Source organism: Canis lupus, chromosome 11 (genome assembly GCF_011100685.1).
Source record: "Canis lupus familiaris isolate Mischka breed German Shepherd chromosome 11, alternate assembly UU_Cfam_GSD_1.0, whole genome shotgun sequence".
NCBI lineage: Eukaryota > Metazoa > Chordata > Mammalia > Carnivora > Canidae > Canis > Canis lupus.
This window is the reverse complement of record NC_049232.1, coordinates 74,414,821-74,432,675: the sequence shown is the minus strand read 5'-3', so window position 1 is coordinate 74,432,675 and position 17,855 is coordinate 74,414,821. Positions and strand designations below refer to the sequence as shown.

General features: G+C 47.6%; 1 protein-coding gene across 2 annotated transcripts in view; it reads left to right on the top strand.

The window, feature by feature from the left end:
* The window catches only part of C5 (complement C5), a 75,465-nt gene that overhangs the window by 10,532 nt on the left and 47,078 nt on the right, over positions 1-17,855 (top strand). For both annotated transcript variants that reach the window (XM_038553258.1, XM_038553259.1), the window contains exons 4-12: positions 472-542; positions 3,631-3,722; positions 5,869-5,951; positions 8,237-8,327; positions 10,325-10,439; positions 11,928-12,054; positions 14,039-14,154; positions 16,001-16,186; positions 17,076-17,279. In XM_038553258.1, coding sequence (XP_038409186.1) covers positions 472-542; positions 3,631-3,722; positions 5,869-5,951; positions 8,237-8,327; positions 10,325-10,439; positions 11,928-12,054; positions 14,039-14,154; positions 16,001-16,186; positions 17,076-17,279 — 1,085 coding nt within the window. The remainder of the gene's footprint in view (positions 1-471; positions 543-3,630; positions 3,723-5,868; positions 5,952-8,236; positions 8,328-10,324; positions 10,440-11,927; positions 12,055-14,038; positions 14,155-16,000; positions 16,187-17,075; positions 17,280-17,855) is intronic.

Below are 17,855 nucleotides of genomic sequence, written 5' to 3'. Positions count from 1 at the left end.
TGGGGCCTTGCTGGTTTTTCTATGCGCAAAGGTGTGTAATGTCAAAATCAAACTTATTTTCCACTAAAACCTACAATCCTAATAGGAGACAATATATTATATTCCCATATAACCATATGGTAGCGATCACTATTTTGCTATAATGAAATTCTCGGTAAACCGTGGCGTAATGTGTGTTCCCAAAAAGTTGTATGAAAATATGTCCTAATAAACTGGACTGTACTTAAATCCACTAGGAAAAAATGGCTCTTTAAAGGAATCCAAGAGGATTCTCTTCAAAGGAAAATCATCTTTAGTAACTTATATGTCTGTAAACTAAGTTTTTCTTTCCTTTAAATATGAATTTTTGTGTATTGTTTTTTGTGACTTTTAAAAAAGTATACTCATCTCTTTTAAGGATGATCATTGTAAAAAAAAATCAAAATACCCCGTGTTTAGCCGAGGTTTTGATGCTATCAATTGTTCTTACAGTAAAGGTTAGAGTTTACTCACTGAATGATGACTTGAAGCCAGCCAAAAGAGAAACTGTCTTGACTTACATAGTAAGTATGGTATTTATTTAAATAACAGCTTAACTCGTCCTCAGGATAAGCTGCATGGTCCCCTAACGCTGCCCTACCGTCACACTAACTCATCAATGTTGGGTAAACGGTTATTTAACATCTTCTGTAACATTTGAGTCTATACCTCTACAACAGATACATGCAAAAAGCTCGTGAAAATTACCTTTCCGCAAGTTATGACTTGAATGAAATCCTTTATATCCTTCACTGTTTCTTTCCTAAAGAGCATCCATCAATTGCCAAGAATTGGCTGAATGTTAATTATTACGTATGAGATTTTTGGTTTGTATAATTCAAGATAAAGAATCACAGTCTGGGCCCTTGCACTTAGGAATCTCAGAGGTTAGTGACATACTAACACGTGTGAAAAATAGTGTCAGACGGTGAAATAAGGGTCAGCAGTTAGCAGCCCTTCATCAGCTGAGACTCGCATAACAGAGTGACGTGCACACGCGCAGCAAGCTCCCGAGGTCTTACCCAGTTCGTGTTACGACCCTGTATGGTTTCTGGGGGAAATAGCTGTGCACCTGTTAAGAGTCGGTTTATCACCTATGGTCTTTCCCTAAAGGCTGCAGCACCTTTTCTCCTGTGAACAACCCTATACGACAAAAACCTCCCCAGACCCCAAGTAAAAAGGGGAATGTATAGGGATGACCCCGAATGCTTTACAGCTCACGAACACCACAGGCCCTCGCAGACTTCCACACCCGACTATTTTACACCGAGTGACGTGAGTGTGCCGAGGCTGTGGTTGATAACTGCAGCTCCCCCCACGAACCCCGGCGGCCCAGAAGACATTAGGGAGGCCAGGGACACATCAAGGCAGAGGTGACCCGGGAGCTGGGCCTGGAACAATGAGTAGAACTGAGAGCAGAGGAGGAACATGGGCGGGTTGCGGGAAGGGAGGGCCAGAGAGACCAAGGGGGTCGGAGGGGGGAAGCCACCCGACCGCAGAGCAGGGGCGTCCCCGTGAGCCCAGGGCCAAGATTTGAAGGTTAGACCAGGGCCAGACAGTCGGACAGGCGGGCCTGGATGCCAGGGCTCCTGGGGCAGGCTGTAGGGAGTCACTGCGGGGCCGCTGAGGGACAGGACCCAGGAGGGAAGGCCCTGGCGGGGCTGTTGCAGAAGACTCTGGAAGCAGGAGGAGGCGGCCCCTCAGCAGGGCAGTGCAGGGGGCGGCCTCAGACTGCCCGGGTGAGGCGGGGAGGGTCGCGCTGAGCCCCTGGAAGCCCGTGGGGCTGCCCAGGTCACGGCAACAGTCAGTGTGTGCCCACTTGTCCTACAGCTGCAAGGTCTTTCTTCCGAACCCAAGATCAGAGTGTAGTGTAGACACGCCCACTGAGGGTGCTGGGGGGCGAGCCCCCAGCGCAGGCAGCGGGGATCCGGTGGGACAGACGCGTGGCTCAGAGAGAGCAGAGCGGGCTGCGGGGCTGATGCCCTGGGGCACAACTTGTGTCATGTCATGTCGTGTCATGGGTTTTTAAGATGTTATTTATTTGTGAGATGCACAGAGAGGCAGGGACCCAGGCAGAGGGAGAAGCAGGTTCCCTGTGGGAAGCCCGACACAGGACTCCATCTGGGACCCCGGGGTCATGCCCTGAGCCAGAGGCAGGTGCTCCCCCACTGAGCCCTCCAGGCGTCCCTAGAATGGGTTTCAATTAAAGACATAGACACGGGGTTTTAAAAAATAGTGAAGACCGTCCTATTAAGAAATAGCATGAGTTTTCCAACGGCGGCAGGAAGGTCCTAAGAAGTGAGATAGCAAATAAAGTGGCTAAATGGTATAGGGTATGGGGTACAGGTAATGGTATAGAGTATAGGGTATAGGTAATGGTATAGGGTATAGGTAATGGTATAGGGTATAGGTAATGGTTATAAGGTATAGGGTATAGGTAATGGTATAGAGTATAGGGTATAGGTAATGGTATAGGGTATAGGGTACAGGTAATGGTATAGGGTATAGGTAATGGTATAGGGTATAGGTAATGGTATAAGGTATAGGGTATAGGTAATGGTATAAGGTATAGGGTACAGGTAATGGTATAGGGTATAGGTAATAGTATAGGGCGATGAAGGGAATGAAGAAGACCAACAGTTCACATGCCGTTTTTCTGTCAGAAGATACTAGAGGATGTGGACAGATGCTCTTTATTTCTCCTGGCTGAGCTTGAGTGATGAAAAACCCTGCACCACACAAGGAAGAGTGGACCATGTGTGAGCTGCCCCTAGGAAGAGAGGATTGAGGAATCCGACCCCAGAGCCGCAGGGAATCCCAATACAAGAAGCACCTGGAAACCATGCTCAAGAGAGACCATCTGGGAAGGACTGTGCGTGATCGACCGCAGGGATGAGGAATGGCCTCCAGAAGACGTTAGCTGCGAGCCTCATGCTTGTGCAGAATAGACCTTTGTAACTCGAGGGAAAATACCTTAAACTCCCGGCCACGAATTGCACAGTCACGGCACACGGTGCTGCATTCCCGGGCTAGGGTCGCCCTGACCCTACCTGTCGTGCGAAGAAAGTAAATACCTCGTCTGGCTCATTCTCAAGCCTACACACAAAGGGGCGTCTACGGGGAAGCTTTGCGAAACCTCTCAAGCTTGTTTAACCTTCCCCAGTGTCTCCTCGGGCTCAGGGGCCCACGGTTCACAGGTAGAGAGTGCGCAGCCAGGAGAAGCGTTTCAGAGGGTATTTGCTCTGGAGAGACCTCAACTGAACAGATGCGAAATTTAGATTCTGGGGTCTGTAAAGCCTGCAGGTTCACATCTGTTTGGTTAGAACATCAATTATTGTTACATTGGCCTTTCTAGTGACACAGTAGGAAGTGGCGTGTCTTCTGGATAATTGAGCAAGGCTGTCCCGGGCGCTCAACAACGCTCTCCCCTCCCGCTCCCCTCCTCCGGCCTCCCCCCTTCCTAATCCGAAGACGTAGACATTTGTCAGTAAACACTTCCGTAGGTCAAAGATAACATAATCAGTTGATTCTCTCTCTCTCTTTTTTTTTTATCAGTTGATTTTCTTTCTTAATGTGACTTGCATGCTTGAGGTTGTTTGTTTTTATTCAAAGGATCCCGAAGGATCAGAAGTGGACATCGTAGAAGAAAATGATTATACTGGAATCATCTCTTTTCCTGACTTCAAGATTCCATCGAACCCTAAGTATTTTAAAGTATTTGTTGCTAAAATTTTCTCTAGAAAGCACATCTAGACCTTTGGGTTGTGAGGCAGATGATCAGCCAAGTGCAGCCACCGGTGACACCAAGGGTGTAAGAAGCGAGGGCGCGTGGGGGGCGCAGAGACCTCGTGCGGCGCTGTCCTGCGTGCTGACACGATGTGACACCGGAGCTCACCCACCGGGCTGCAGGCACGATGAGATGAGTAAGAGTAGAAAGGCCCGAAAACTCTCTAAATAAAAAATGAAAAGGACACGATGTAAGATTGAACATTAAAAAAAAAATTAAGTCTAATGAGAAGTGAGGCCCAGTTTCTGGCAAATGACAACCCCCCGGTACTTCCCTCCAGCCCTCTTTATAGACAGAAATAAAAGTTTGGCCGCAGCAAGAACGGTCCCTGGGCTTTTCTTCATCATAGAACCACCGACCCTCTACCCTTCAAGGGATCTAACGGGCGGTCAGTCCAAAAGCCTGGCTGGCCCCCGCCTTGCTCTGGGGGTGACGATCCTCCGTGGTCTGTCTGCATAGACTCCCAGAGGGCAGTGTCCTCAGAGCCACGTCGGGTTTTGGCCTCATGTTGAAGGATTTGAGGACATGTCTGGACAGAATTCAATATGATAGGTATTTGGTGAACACATCCTGGCATGTGCAAGACGCATAGAAGTGAGTGACCCCATCCCCGCCTCCAAGGAGCTCGTAACGGGCGGGACAAACAAGTGCGTTGGTGAATGGATGACCCCGTGAACCAGAATCTCCTCGCGGTCATTTTTCTGCCCTCTGGAAGAGAGTCTGCAGTTCATTTGCTGTCTGCAGGGAATTCACGGAGGGTTTTCTAGAAATTACGTGAGCGAAGTTGGGGATTTACTTTTAAAATTGTAGACTCCTTGAAGATACTACATGCACATAGCACAGAATTGCTCTTACCGTTTTGTGATTATTTTCGTTTATCCGACCATTACCCAACTTTATCTTATGCCATTTGCTCCTTGACAGATTGTGTGTCAGACATGGTGGCCGCTCATGATCACTACTTTGCTACCCCAGTACCTTTGCACATGTCGTCCCCTCTGGGCTTCACCTTGCTCTTCACAAGGCTGACTTCTTTTTATTCTCGAGGACACAGAATAAACGCTCCCTATTCAGAGAGGGTATTCCTAGATGCACAGTTTAATGTGCTCCCTCTCCCTTTAAAACTCTTCTATTATTGATTTACTTCACGGCACTCATCTCAGTGTCACACTTATTTGTTTGCTTTTTTAATTTGCCTTTTTACTTTGTGTTGCTCACTGTTGTATCTTCAGCACTTTAACATAATAGGCACTTGATGAATCTTCATTGAATTAATGATGATGATGAAAGTCATAATACTAAGTGTATTGATTGCATAACCAACATGCAAGATAAATATTATTTTTTTCATTGCACAAATGAGGTTAAGCAACTTGCCCAAACCCAATCTGCCGGTAAATGGTGAAGTAGGAATTGGAAACCCCATGAACTGTTAGCTCTACAAAGACAGAAATTCTTCTATTTTGTTCACTTTTATCTCCAGTTCTCACTCCAGTGCTCAGTAAATATTTTTAAATGAAGATTGTTAATCAAACTCGGGTCATTTTCCTCTTTAAACAAACCGTACTTTGTCTCTAACCCTAACTTGTTTTGTGTGAGGTGTGAGCTTTATCATCTGGATAAGTCCTGACATGTTATGTGCTTCTAGAGATGTTGGTATGGATGTCCTACCATGGATTTTATTTTATTTTATTTTATTTTATTTTATTTTATTTTTTTCCTACCATGGATTTTAGTATTATATTAGTATAACTATGGCCCAGGTTTAAGTTAGTCCTCAGGTTTCATAAACTCTTCAAATCAAAACTGTTGACTATGTTAAGACAAAGTACCTGAAGAAAATAATATATGAAAAACTCATTCCTAAGAAATTTTTAGTAGCCCCCAAACACTCAATTATTTCTATTTTATACTTAAAGCTCTGCACAAATAAAATATATTACTCAGGCTAAATACATCTCTACTTTCTTTTTCCTCATTAGAACAGGAATTGATTAGATGTCCTCTGGACAAATTAAAAATATTTGATGACTTCTATGATTTTAAATATGTTGTCTCCACAGATACGGTGTGTGGACAATCCGAGCTAAATATAAAGAGGACTTTTCAACGACCGGAACCACACAGTTCGAAGTCAAAGAATATGGTAATTTGTGACAATTAAAAGTTTACCTGTAAAAAGTTAGTGCTTTTCCAGTAATGCTTCTCATTAGTGGACTGGACGCAGGATCACCCCGGACGACGATGACGCAGCTTGGCTGGGATGGTTGGAAGTACTGGCCGAGGAGGTGGGGGGACGCCCACACTCAGTTCCCTTGAGCAAGCTCATCTGCCTCTCTGGACTCGTGTTCCTCATCATAGAGCCGGGAGGGACCTAGTGACCCATGGAGCCTGATGAGTTAACGTCCAAAATTATGATTTTAGGAGAAAATTAAATAGGCAGAGATGAGATGAGCAGAACCCAGTAAGACTAACGATTTACTCAGATCACTACACCCAGTTAGTGACAGAACAAGAACTGTTGGATTTCCGTCCCCCTCGTTCAGCTCGCATCCCCTTATTTTCCTTCTAGCTCAGGAATCTGATATATTTATCTGAAGATTTAAGATATTCTTATTTTGAAATCAATCGTATTAATGGACTAATAATTAACATATAAATAGCTTATCTTTCCATTTCTTATAGTTGTTTACTAGAGCATTTGTGCATTCTGATATCAAATTTAACTTTTTTTTTTGCTTGAGGTCATTTTTTTTATTCCTCCAGGAGATTTATTAATAATCTAGAGAATAGATACACAAATGTTAATGATTAGGGAACAAAACAGTGACCAGAAATATTTGTTACTGAAACAGCTTTAAAGATTATGGGCTCTCAATAAGCTGTAATCCCAACTGATCTTGCTTCCTCCAAGTATTTTTACTGTGTGTATCTAGAATTTGTCCACCTCTTACTATCTGAGGCGACCCTCACCAGGGCCTCGCCAGGCTCCTCCTGCCCGGCTGCAAAAGCCTCCTAGTTGCCGCCTCCTCTTCTAAGCTACTTGGTGTTGGCCAAAATAATCTTGAAATGCAGATCTCATCATGTTAGTTCACTTTTGAAAAGTCCCCAATTGTTCCTCATTCCTTTGCCAACAAAAATCAAAATCCTTATTTTAAGCTGGCCCCGGCCTTCCTCCCCTTGGGCCTCATTTTATACTGTTCATCCCCTTATTTCCCTCCAGCCGGTAACTTCGGATACGCTGTTCATCTGCCTGGAGTACTTTTCCGTCCCTCATCACCTAGCTAACTCCTACACATGTTTCAAGTCTCAGCTAAAAAGCCATTCATTCAGCAAATCTTTTCCTAATTTCTCTTTCCTGGGAAGGATTCCCTGCACTTATATATTGGTTTTCATTCCTGTGGCGTAGGTGTTTATCTGTGTGATTATTTGCTTGTCACTGTCTTCGCTGCTTGGCTGCGAGCTCAGTAAGGACAGGGTTCATGCCTTTCCGTTCACTGTGACATCCCTGCTGATGGGACTGTGCCTGCTGATAGCAAGTAGGTATCAGATGGCAGGATGGAGTGTTCCCTGCACCTCATTCCGTGGAGAGAACCCACCCGCCTTCATCTCGGGCAACAGAAACGCACCGAGGGCAGCAAAGTGCATTCCCCTTTCTCCATCTGGAGACCACGCGCCACATCTGAGGACGACGATCCCACTTACACCGCGTCCTTCTTTGTCCACAGTATCAGAGCCGCTCAGCTACCCAGTAGAGCTAGAATCCATACGCCCTGGTGCAGGGTCTTACTGTAAAGAGAAGGCAGCGCCACGTCAGTAGGTGAAACTGTTTTCTCTCAGGCAATCGAGAGAGAGGAAGAGAGAGAAAGAGAGAGAGAACGCCTCCTTTCTGCCCTATTTTAAATTTTGCATGGGTGTTCTTTCTTTTAGCTAATTGTAAGCTTTCCCTTCTTGACTAGAGTCCGAGTTCTATATTGGAATGTAGAGACCGGATGGGTTTTATCTACGAGATATGAAAGGAAAGTCTCAAATGAGCAAGAGTTTTCCTTTCCTATTTTCAATTTGGTAAACACTCATGGAGGGTGCACTGTGCTTAAGACTCATGAAGAGGGTGGGAGGGGGAGAGATACAAAGACGCACAGCGTGGGGTCTCTTCTGTCTTCACGGACCCCATAGGCTAGCGAAGGAAATAAACAATCGCCTATAATAAATGCTGTGATCAAAGTGGAAGCAAGGAGCTTCTGGCACACAAAGCTGGAGAGCCCTCTGACTGGCAGAGCGGGAGGCGCCCGCAGGTTGACAGTGATGGTGACGATCCTGACGACGACAGGCGGACGTGCAGGTGGAGTTGACGTCACAGCTTGGGTAACCGCCAGAGGGAAGGCTACTCTAATGTAAATCGTAAAATGGCTTCTTTGTTTTTATTTTCAGTGATGCCACATTTTACTATCTCAATAGAACCAGAAAAGAGTTTCATTGGCTATAAGGACTTCAATAATTTTGAAATTACTATAAAAGCAAGGTAAAAAAGTTTCTTTCTTTGTCTTTTGTTGTTGTTGTTGTTTTTTGTTTGTTTTTGTTTTTTTGTTTTTGTTTTTTTTCAGATTACCCAGCTAAATTGAGTGCCAAGTCTGGTTGGTGACAATTTGTCAAAGTGAGAAGTGTGACTTTTCCCTCCCTTTACTGAGATATCATTGACACGTAACATTGTGTGCGTTTGAGGTGTACATTGTCTTGACCTCATGCACTCGCATGTTGCTGAGCTCTGTGATTTACTGGCAGTGTTTTCTATGACTTTGGGATTGGCTGATTGAGGAGACATCAGCCTATGGTTTGCTTACCTGTTATAACTTTCTTTAATTCTGATTTTAGCTTTTTTTGGTTACACACAGAAAAAAAAAAATCCTAAAGTTCTAAGTTCAATGTGTGTGTTTAGGAGCCAGCGTAACTGAGGACGTTAGGACCGAGATAGGAAGGCCTTACTTCTTGTCTTGTCTTGTGGCTTCCTCAGCCAGCTAATGCTACGTGGCTGCTTCAAGAGCCTGAGCTTTAAAACCTCGACCCTTTATGGGGCACCGGGGCTGTTCAGCTGACCTGGGCCAGGCTGAGTGTCAGCGGGCTCACCTGTGCGCCTGCAAGCCATCAGCTGGTGGCCTGGGGGCTGGCTGGTCCCAGCAGGTCGTACTCACATGCTGGCAGTTGACTAAAGTCTCAAAGACAGTTGGACTTGGTGTGTCCCTCATCATCCAGCAGACGAGCCTGTAGTCACAGCGATGCCCAGAGAAGGAGCGTGGAAGCGTGAAGGTCCTCTAGGGCCTGTGCTCAGGACTGGCCCCCTCACTCCTACCACTTTTGTCACAGCAAGTAATAAGACCAGCCCGAAGGAAACATTCCCTTCGTAGCTTTCATCTGCAAGGGGCCACAAAAGTGGGGGCTCTGTGGGGTCGGGGAGAAGCAGAGCTGGTTTTGCAAGCAGCCTCCCCAAAACTTCAGGTCGCTTAAAAAGGACAATATAATGTAGTTATCAGCAACCATAGCCAATTTATATAACTGTGTGCGCCGGGCATTTTTCTAAGTATTCTGTATATATTAGCTCACTTAATAGGAAGTCTGGTGAGGCAGATAATATTTCTGCCCCCGTATTTCAAATAAAAAAAAAAAAAAGCAGAGGTACATAAACAGTAAGATCACATGGCTAGTAAGTTGTGTGGCCCAGCTGATTTCAGAATTCAAGCCCTCGATACTACCCTGAACTTTTTTTTTTTTTAAGATTTTATTTATTTATTCATGAGAGACACAGAGAGAGTGAGAGGCAGAGGACGCAGGCAGAGGGAGAAGCAGGCTCCATGCAGGGAGCCCGACGCGGGACTCGATCCCGGGACTCCAGGGTCAGGCCCTGGGCTGCAGGCAGCGCCAATCTGCTGAGCCCCCCGGGCTGCCCCTGAGCTGCTTTTCTTGTTGGCATTTATGCTTGAGATGGAGCGTTACTTAGTCTGAACCAACATAAAGGCGCATTTGACAGAGAATTCTAGAAACTGACCTCTTAATGGAGACACTATGTTTGTTCAGACCACGGTGCCGAAGGTTAGCTCTTGCTATAGTGTTACTGGCACGCAGCAAGTTTCCTTCAGCCTCACTTTAATTCCAGACTGAAAAGGAAGTACGCGGTTAGAATGTTAAAAATGTAGTTACGAGATCCGCACGCTGCTTTTCAGGATACAAAAGACAATAGGGAGCTGAGCCCCACGGCTACCAGGACCACCGAGGAGGCAGCGTGTCCTGGCCCAGACCTGCGTCCTCTGATCTCCTCAAGGTCCATGTTTTCCTCTAGAGCAGAGTAATAAACATCCGCACTTCGGTTTTATTATTGTAGTTTTATGAGGATGAAATGTAATAGTGGATGGAAGGCACTCGAAAGTCTATCAAGCGCTTTATGTGATTTCAAATTGTTACGTGGGTCTGGATGTTGTTATTGTAACCATGTCAGCAAAGCAATTCTATGGTATTATTGTTTGGCAGATATTTTTATAACAAGGTCGTCACTGAGGCCGAAGTGTATATCTCTTTTGGAATAAGAGACGACTTAAAAAGTGATCAAAAAGAGATGATGCAAAAAGCAATGCGAGACACAATGGTAAGACGCTAGGACGCGGCCGCCCGTGGCTGAGGAGCCTGCACGAAGGGGGGCGTCGCCAGGCCTGGTGTTCCGTCGCTGCTCGGTCGGAGCCAGCGTGTCCCGGCTGCCCCGGTCCTCAGGGGGACCCTGACGTCAGGGAGGACCTCAGGACCCCCTCGCGGCCCCCCTCGCGGCCTCCCTCCCTCTCCTGGCCTCTGGGCACCTTCCTGGAGCTTAGCGCCTCCGGGTGTTTGCAGAGCGGCCCCGTCCACTTGCGATCGCGCCCGCCCGTTGTCCCCACAGCCTCTGCCTCTTCATCTTCTGGCTGATTCCTTGGGACGGCCTCGGGGTGGACTCCCCTTCCCTGACGGCCCCCCTGCCCTGTGAACCCGGGGCCTGGAGCCTCCCTGGTGGAGCACGGTGCCCAGCCTGACTCTTCCCTGCGGGGCCCAGCCACGTCCAGGGACGCCTGCCGTGTCTCAGCAGGCGGGAGGGTGGCCGCCCCGGGCGTTTGTGGCTGGAGGCCGGGATGCTGCCCGAGTCCCACGGTGCACGGAGCAGCCTCAGCAAGAGTCCCCCGTCCTACCCGTCCACTGCGGGGACAGCGGGAAACCCTTCCTACTGCGACGGCTCCTCTCCTGCCCTGTCGTTGTCTACACCATACTCTCCGCGGCTCCGAGCTGCTCGCATTATACGGCCCGAGCCAACCTGGGTCCTGGCAAGGAGTAGGTGTCCACACCTTTTCGTGGTGATCGAATTCGCTGGGGAGTTATCTGTCCCTGGAGAAGGGTTGTGGTCGCGGGAGCCCAGAGCAGAGCCCGGCTCCCCTCCCCTTGGGCCGCACCCTTGCCCTGACACCTCAGCTGATAAGGGACGCCCATCGCTCGCTCACTCTTGCACGTTCGTGTGGTTTGTATCATCGGTTACTTAGCCTGTGCTTCTCCAGAGAGTTTTATTTATTCAGGGTATAAAGCAGAAGACACCTCTTCTTACTGTAAGAGTCTATGCTTGACGCTGAGATTTGAAGGCAAAGAAGACAAAATCCCTGGCCTCAAGCCACTCAATCTTGGAAGAAAGAATGAGGCAAAAATCCATTTTACTGTTGTGGTTAATGATCAAATCACATAATATGACTTAACTTCATCCCCCTCTACCCACTGTGCGTTTTCAAATTACCGTTTCAATATGCAAGCAGTGAGGTACAAATTAAATATCATAAAACCCAATAAACTCTCGGGGGCAAAAGGAAACTGGAAAGTGGGCCCAGAAGCTGGATGTTGACTCAACGATGGGAAACCGGGCCCACACCCCGGCTGGGCCGCCCGCTGGCCCTTCCCGCGCCCACGGCCCTACGTTAGGAAGGACGCTCGGGCCTGAGCTGCAGACGCTCACTCACCCTCCCATTCCTGAGAGTCGCTGCCAGTCAGGAGCTAGGAAAGGCAGATTTTGTCCATTTTCTCTGTTAAGTTCCCTGAAACACCTCTCTCATTTCCTGCTTTTAAAAAGCTGATAAATGGAGTTGCCCAAGTCACCTTTAACTCCGAAACGGCGATTAAAGAACTGTCCTACAGCAGTCTGGAAGATCTGAATGACAAGTACCTTTATATTGGTGTGACAGTCATAGAGTCTACAGGTAAGCTGTTCTCTACTTTCTCTTGAATGATATTTAATTTAGTGTATTAAAAGCATTAGTAATTTCTATAAGTCTTTTGTCTTTCATTTTCTTTCCTGGTTAAACTTGACTTTTCATATCTTTAAAAACTAGTAGTGGAGTAGCGCTCCCCTGCACGCTAGTCCTTGGTCTCTATGACCCCAGGTGTGAACACGGCACGGCACCTGCCCAGCTGATTGCTACCCTGATACCTGCCTTGAACATCTAGCACCCAGTGTGTTCTCACCTGGTGAGAATAAATATCTAATGAGATTACATATGTGAGAAAGTCTGATAAAGTACCGCGCACGTGCACGAGGCCGTATTGTCACTTAGTCTCCTCGTCTGTACAATGATGGAGGTGAGCTAAGTACCTCCCAAGGCCCGTTTCAGCCGTAACACTCAGGAATCTCTCTAAAACGGGAGGCAGTGTTTCAAAGTGAGTCATAATAGCCCATACCTCGTGGGGCTGCGCAGACGGCCGGAGAGTCAGTGTCTGCAAAGCGCTAAACAGCACACGTGACGCAGGGAGAACCGTGTAAGCGTCAGCTCCCCCCCGCTCCCCGACTCCTCTTCTCATTCTTTTTCCTATCCCTCGCCCTCCCCCCTCCTCCCCGTCCTCCTCCCCTCTCCTCCTCCTACCTGCTACTTTCTTAGCATCCTTCAAATCTTACCTAGTGCCTTTCAGCTCCAGTTGTTTTTAACAGTCACTAATTATTACTATAAATGAGGTCGACTTGTCTTACTTCTAGTGTCTTGGTTACTAATATTCTTTATGTTTTGGGGTTTATATTGAATCCCGAAACCACCTTGAACTACTTAATGTCACCACACTAGTCCTTTTGTTTGTTTATAGAAATGAGAGTTAGACCAGATGATCCCTAATGCCGCCCCCTCCACCTCGTCAAATTTGTCCTTCACGGGTGCTAGGGTGAAGAACTGCGGTAATTATTCATTACGGAGGACCTCGTACATACCAGATGAGCAACAGATATTAGAGAATGATATTCTTTACCCAGGCCTTTATTTTTGACATTATTTTAATGTTTCTTTTCTACTTGTATTCTTTTTCTCAATTTATTTCAAAAAAATTCCATTTAGGCTATAGTTGTGAGATAGTCAGAGTGTTGCTAAACATACGGGCTTCCAGATACGAATGACGTACAACCCCGGCACTCACGTGGCCTGCAAGCTAGCAACAGCCATGGCAGGCAGGCAGAGTTTGGTTATGAGCAGGAATTCTCTTTGCCCTCTAGTGAGCCAAGTACTTAGTACTACTGAGGTCCGGAGGAAGGGGAGCTCCTAGGCGATGGCCGAGCAACCACATACGGTATCCTGGGGATGCTCGGTCTTGAGGGACCGGCCAAGGTTTTGAGGCAGGGATGGTAGACGGGGTGAAATGGGACACCCTCCACACAGGGGACATGCCAAGGGCGGAGGGCAAGGCCTGGTCTTTGGGATCCCAGGTGGTCCACGCAGTTGGCCGAGGCGCAGGGTGCATAGAGGCGTGCTAGGGAGCCAACACTGGAAAGGACTTTGGGGATTCTGGGGCTCGGGTGCGGATGGGCTCCTGCCAGCGGCCTCTCCCTTCTACGTCAGGCGCTCTTCCTCCGTCTTCTCAATTCCTCTCCGTTCCCCTGCACCGTGCAGGTGAAGCCCGGGAGACTTAGTGTCCAGTCCTTTCCTTGTGTCCGGAATCCCTCGTATGCATTCCGCTGAAACTCAGGCCCCAGACAGAAAGCAGGGGTCCCTTCGTCCCCTCCCTCCTCAGTCCAACCCGGTAGCTCTCCTTCCTCGAGGACGCCTCTGCACGCGGGCCTGGGGCAGAAGGCTTCGGCATCTCCTGGGCTAAGCGCCTCTGCACCGCCAGACCCCCGCTTCCCATGAGCAGCGAACGTGGGACGGAGCGCAGGTACCCGGGCCTGGCCCGCGGCCTACCCCAGCGGGACGCGTGTCCTTTCTTCAGGTGGATTTTCTGAAGAGGCGGAAATTCCTGGCATCAAGTACATCCTGTCTCCCTACAAACTGAATCTGGTGGCCACTCCTCTGTTCCTGAAGCCCGGGATCCCATATTCTATCAAGGTAGACGAAAGAGGGAAAATGGCTAAATATGCTCGCGTCGCCTTCTGTGTCCCGAAAGCATGAGGGTGGCAAACAGGGAGGGACCCTGCGGGAGGAGGGATCGCGGAGGGAAGGCGCCTGCAAACCTCCCCCTGCAGGGGCCAGCGGCCGCCTGGGCCCGGGGTGGGGGGAGCTGCCTCCCAGCAGGGGCCAGGGTTTGGGGAGCTGGCCTGCGATAGGCGGCCCCTTGAAAAGCACTGCATTAGGTCAGATGTAAATGAAACCCGGTAAGCCTGTACTTTAAAGAATGCTAACATTGAAAATTATTTGGCGGCATGTTCTCCAGAAACCTTAAATATCATTCCTTGAAAACAAAACCCCTTTCTCCCACCATTGTCTCCTTCTCTGTTTGCATCTCTGTGTCTCAGTCCTTGCCTATGACCCTGTCTCGGGCCCTCTCTCTATTATTCTCCATCCTTTCCATTTTGGCTCTGGGTTCTTGCCTCTCTCTCTCTTTTTTTTTTTCCTTCTTCCTCCTGCCCTTTTAATATTTTCTCTCCTCCCTCAACTTTACCTTTTTAAAGTGCTGACCATATAGTGTTAATACGTTCATTTGACTTCCTAATTGTCTTTTATTTAGTGTCATGTATTTCATTATATGCAATACCTATGATATGTTTAAGAGGGAATCTGTTGCTCCTTGTCTCTAATTTAGAAAACTAGAACACAGTAGTTTCTTTTATTCTTTTTTTTAAAAGATTATTTATTTATTTATTTATTTATTTATTTGAGAGAGAGCTAGAGCAAGAGATCAGAGAGACAGAGGGAGAGGGAGAAGCAGACTCCCCCCCTGGGCAGGGAGCCCGATGTGGGACTCGACCCCAGGACCCCGGGACCACGACCTGAGCCGAAGGCAGACTCTGAACCTGCTGAGCCGCCCAGGCACCCCTATTTTTTTATTCTTTAAAAATGTGTTGCTTTGGGCAGCCCGGGTGGCTCAGCGGTTTGGCGCCTGCCTTTGGCCCAGGGCGTGATCCTGGAGACCCAAGATCGAGTCCCACGTCGGGCTCCCTGCATGGAGCCTGCCTCTCCCTCCGCCTGTGTCTCTGCCTCTGTGTGTGTGTGTGTGTGTGTGTGTCTCATGAATAAATAAATAAAATCTAAAAAAAAAAAAAAGTGTTGCTTTAAGAAATCAACTTTAGTATAATTCAAATGTATCTAATACTCACTGTCTTAAGAGAGTGGCTTAAGTGGTCACTGGCTTTTAAGAGAAAAAGATTTGCCAAGCTAAAGCAAGTTTTAGCCAAGCTTGTAGCTTTCTTTCATATAAACATATTATAACATATATTATTTTAGAGTACATATCATAATTTAAGGTATGTTATAGATAATATATAATAATATGTAATAAAATACCATAAGCATAATATATTGAATATATATATATGATTTAAAAATCTCTCTTATATATTTTATATCACATATAAAAACAAAATAACAGAGGCACCTGGGTGGTGCAGTAGGTTAAGCGTCTGCCTTTGGCTCAGGTCATGATCCCAGCGTCCCGGATAGAGCCGTGGTCGGCCACCGCCCTGCTCAGCGGGGAGCCTGCTTCTCCCTCTCCCTCTGCCCCTCCTCCTGCACATGTCCGCTCGCTCGCTCTCTCTCTCTCTCTCAAATAAATAAAATATTTTAAAAATAAATAGAATCAAGCTTTTCTATAATCTAAGAACATACTTCCCTTTATTGAAGTAGACATGAATAATTTACTCTTGTGGGGAGGAAGGAAAATCGTTTCAGAATTGTTCTGCTTTTTAAAAAGTAGTGAGGGGTTGCTGAGGTGGATTTGGACTGTTCTGACAAACAGGTGCAGGTTAAGGATGTGCTGGACCAATTGGTGGGAGAGGTCCCGGTGACCCTGAGTGCGCACTCGGTCAACGTGAACCAAGAAGTATCTGACTTGGAGTCAAAGAAAAGCGTGACCCGTTCCAGTGATGGAGTAGCTTCGTTTGTGGTTAATCTTCCATCTGGAGCAACAGTGCTGGAGTTTAACGTGAGCTAAATTCTCCTGTTGCATTTCCTAGGACAATGTGTGCTTTGGACTGTGTGTTTTGGCTCGTGTGCAGAACAGATGCAGCAGATTTCAAACACGGGTCCAGAGAACAGATCCACTATTTTGCATCCAAAGGAAAAATAACAGAGGAACCGGAGGCAATGTGCTAACCCGCTGAACGGCCCTCGAGGAGCGTGCAGCAATCACTTCCTATTTGGGAATGAATTATTCTCCCCTATGTTAGTAAGACTATATTAGAATCTGGAAGCTTCCGAGTAGGCGCAGCAGTGGAAGTCAGTGGCAGGAATAGTCCCTCCTTCGCCCCCACTTTTTGTCTTTTTTCAGGGACACAAAAGGGTCAAACGTGGACGCCTCCTCTTTGCCCAGCTGCCCTTTGCTCAGTTCACAGGCTTCTCTCCCAGAGACTAATGCTCAGGGTCCCAGCCCCCAATAGAAGATGAGTCGTCGATGGAGTCCACGGGGGCTGCAGCAGGCGGCCTGCGTGGACGTGGGCGCGCTTAGGGCCGACGGGAGGCTTCCAGGCTCTCTCGTGATGGAGGCTCAGCCAGTGGGACGGCGGCCCGGGGCGGGGGCCTGGTGGCTGCGGGACACTGCGGGGGGCGGGGGGGGCCCTTGTTCCGGGAGCCCTGCTCTCCACCTCACCAGACTCCCCCGCCAGAGCTCGAAATCCCGTATCATTCCGGTTATTGTCCACGGGCTGTGCGGCCACTAGATTCCGCAGCTGCTCGAACATCGGGGTCCCGGAGTCATTTCCCTTTAGCGTTTGCTGGTGTGGAATTTAGAAGGCAGGGAAGAAATTTAAGAGGTATTTTTCATAGGAAATATTTCATCACGGTCCACATGTCTCTTTTGAAATTTTCCTTCTCAGGTCAAGACTGCTGACCCAGATCTTCCAGAAGAAAATCAGGCCAGCAAAGATTACCAAGCAATAGCCTATTCATCCCTCAGCCAGAGTTACCTTTATATTGACTGGACAGAAAACTATAAGCCCTTCCTAGTGGGGGAGCATCTGAATATCATCGTCACCCCCAGAAGTCCGTATATTGACAACATAACCAACTATAATTACTTGGTAAGTAGAGTAATGACAGATTTACATCTAACTATTCCCCGCCTGGAACACTTTCTTGGAAAAATGGAGCAGAGGGACATTAGAACTTTTGAGCTCTAGAACGTTAGAACAGGGCTCAGCGGGGGAGCGTCCGCCTGGGGCCCAGGCCGTCACCCCTGGGTCCCGAGATCGAGTCCCACATAGGGCTCCCCGCAGGGAGCCTGCTTCTCCCTCTGCTGGTGTCTCTGAATCAATAAGTAAAATTGAAGAAAAAAAAAAAAAAAGAACATCAGAACAAAACTTTAAAATTTGCTTTTACAAAGCCCTTTCAAGAACATTATCAAATTTGATAATCAGTTTTTCAAAAACCTTTGAGATGGCCCATGATTTTCGTGACCATTTCCTAGATGATGAAACTGAGGAGCAGAGGTTAAGAGGCTTGCCATGGTCACCCAGCTTGGAAGAGGAAGATTTCGATTTGAACTCGGAACCTCTGACACCTGGTCCCATACACCTTTCACACAAGAGCGCCCGCGTACTCCCCAGAGCCTGGTTAAGTCCTCACGTCCCCTGCTCTACTTCGTGGCCAGAGATCAC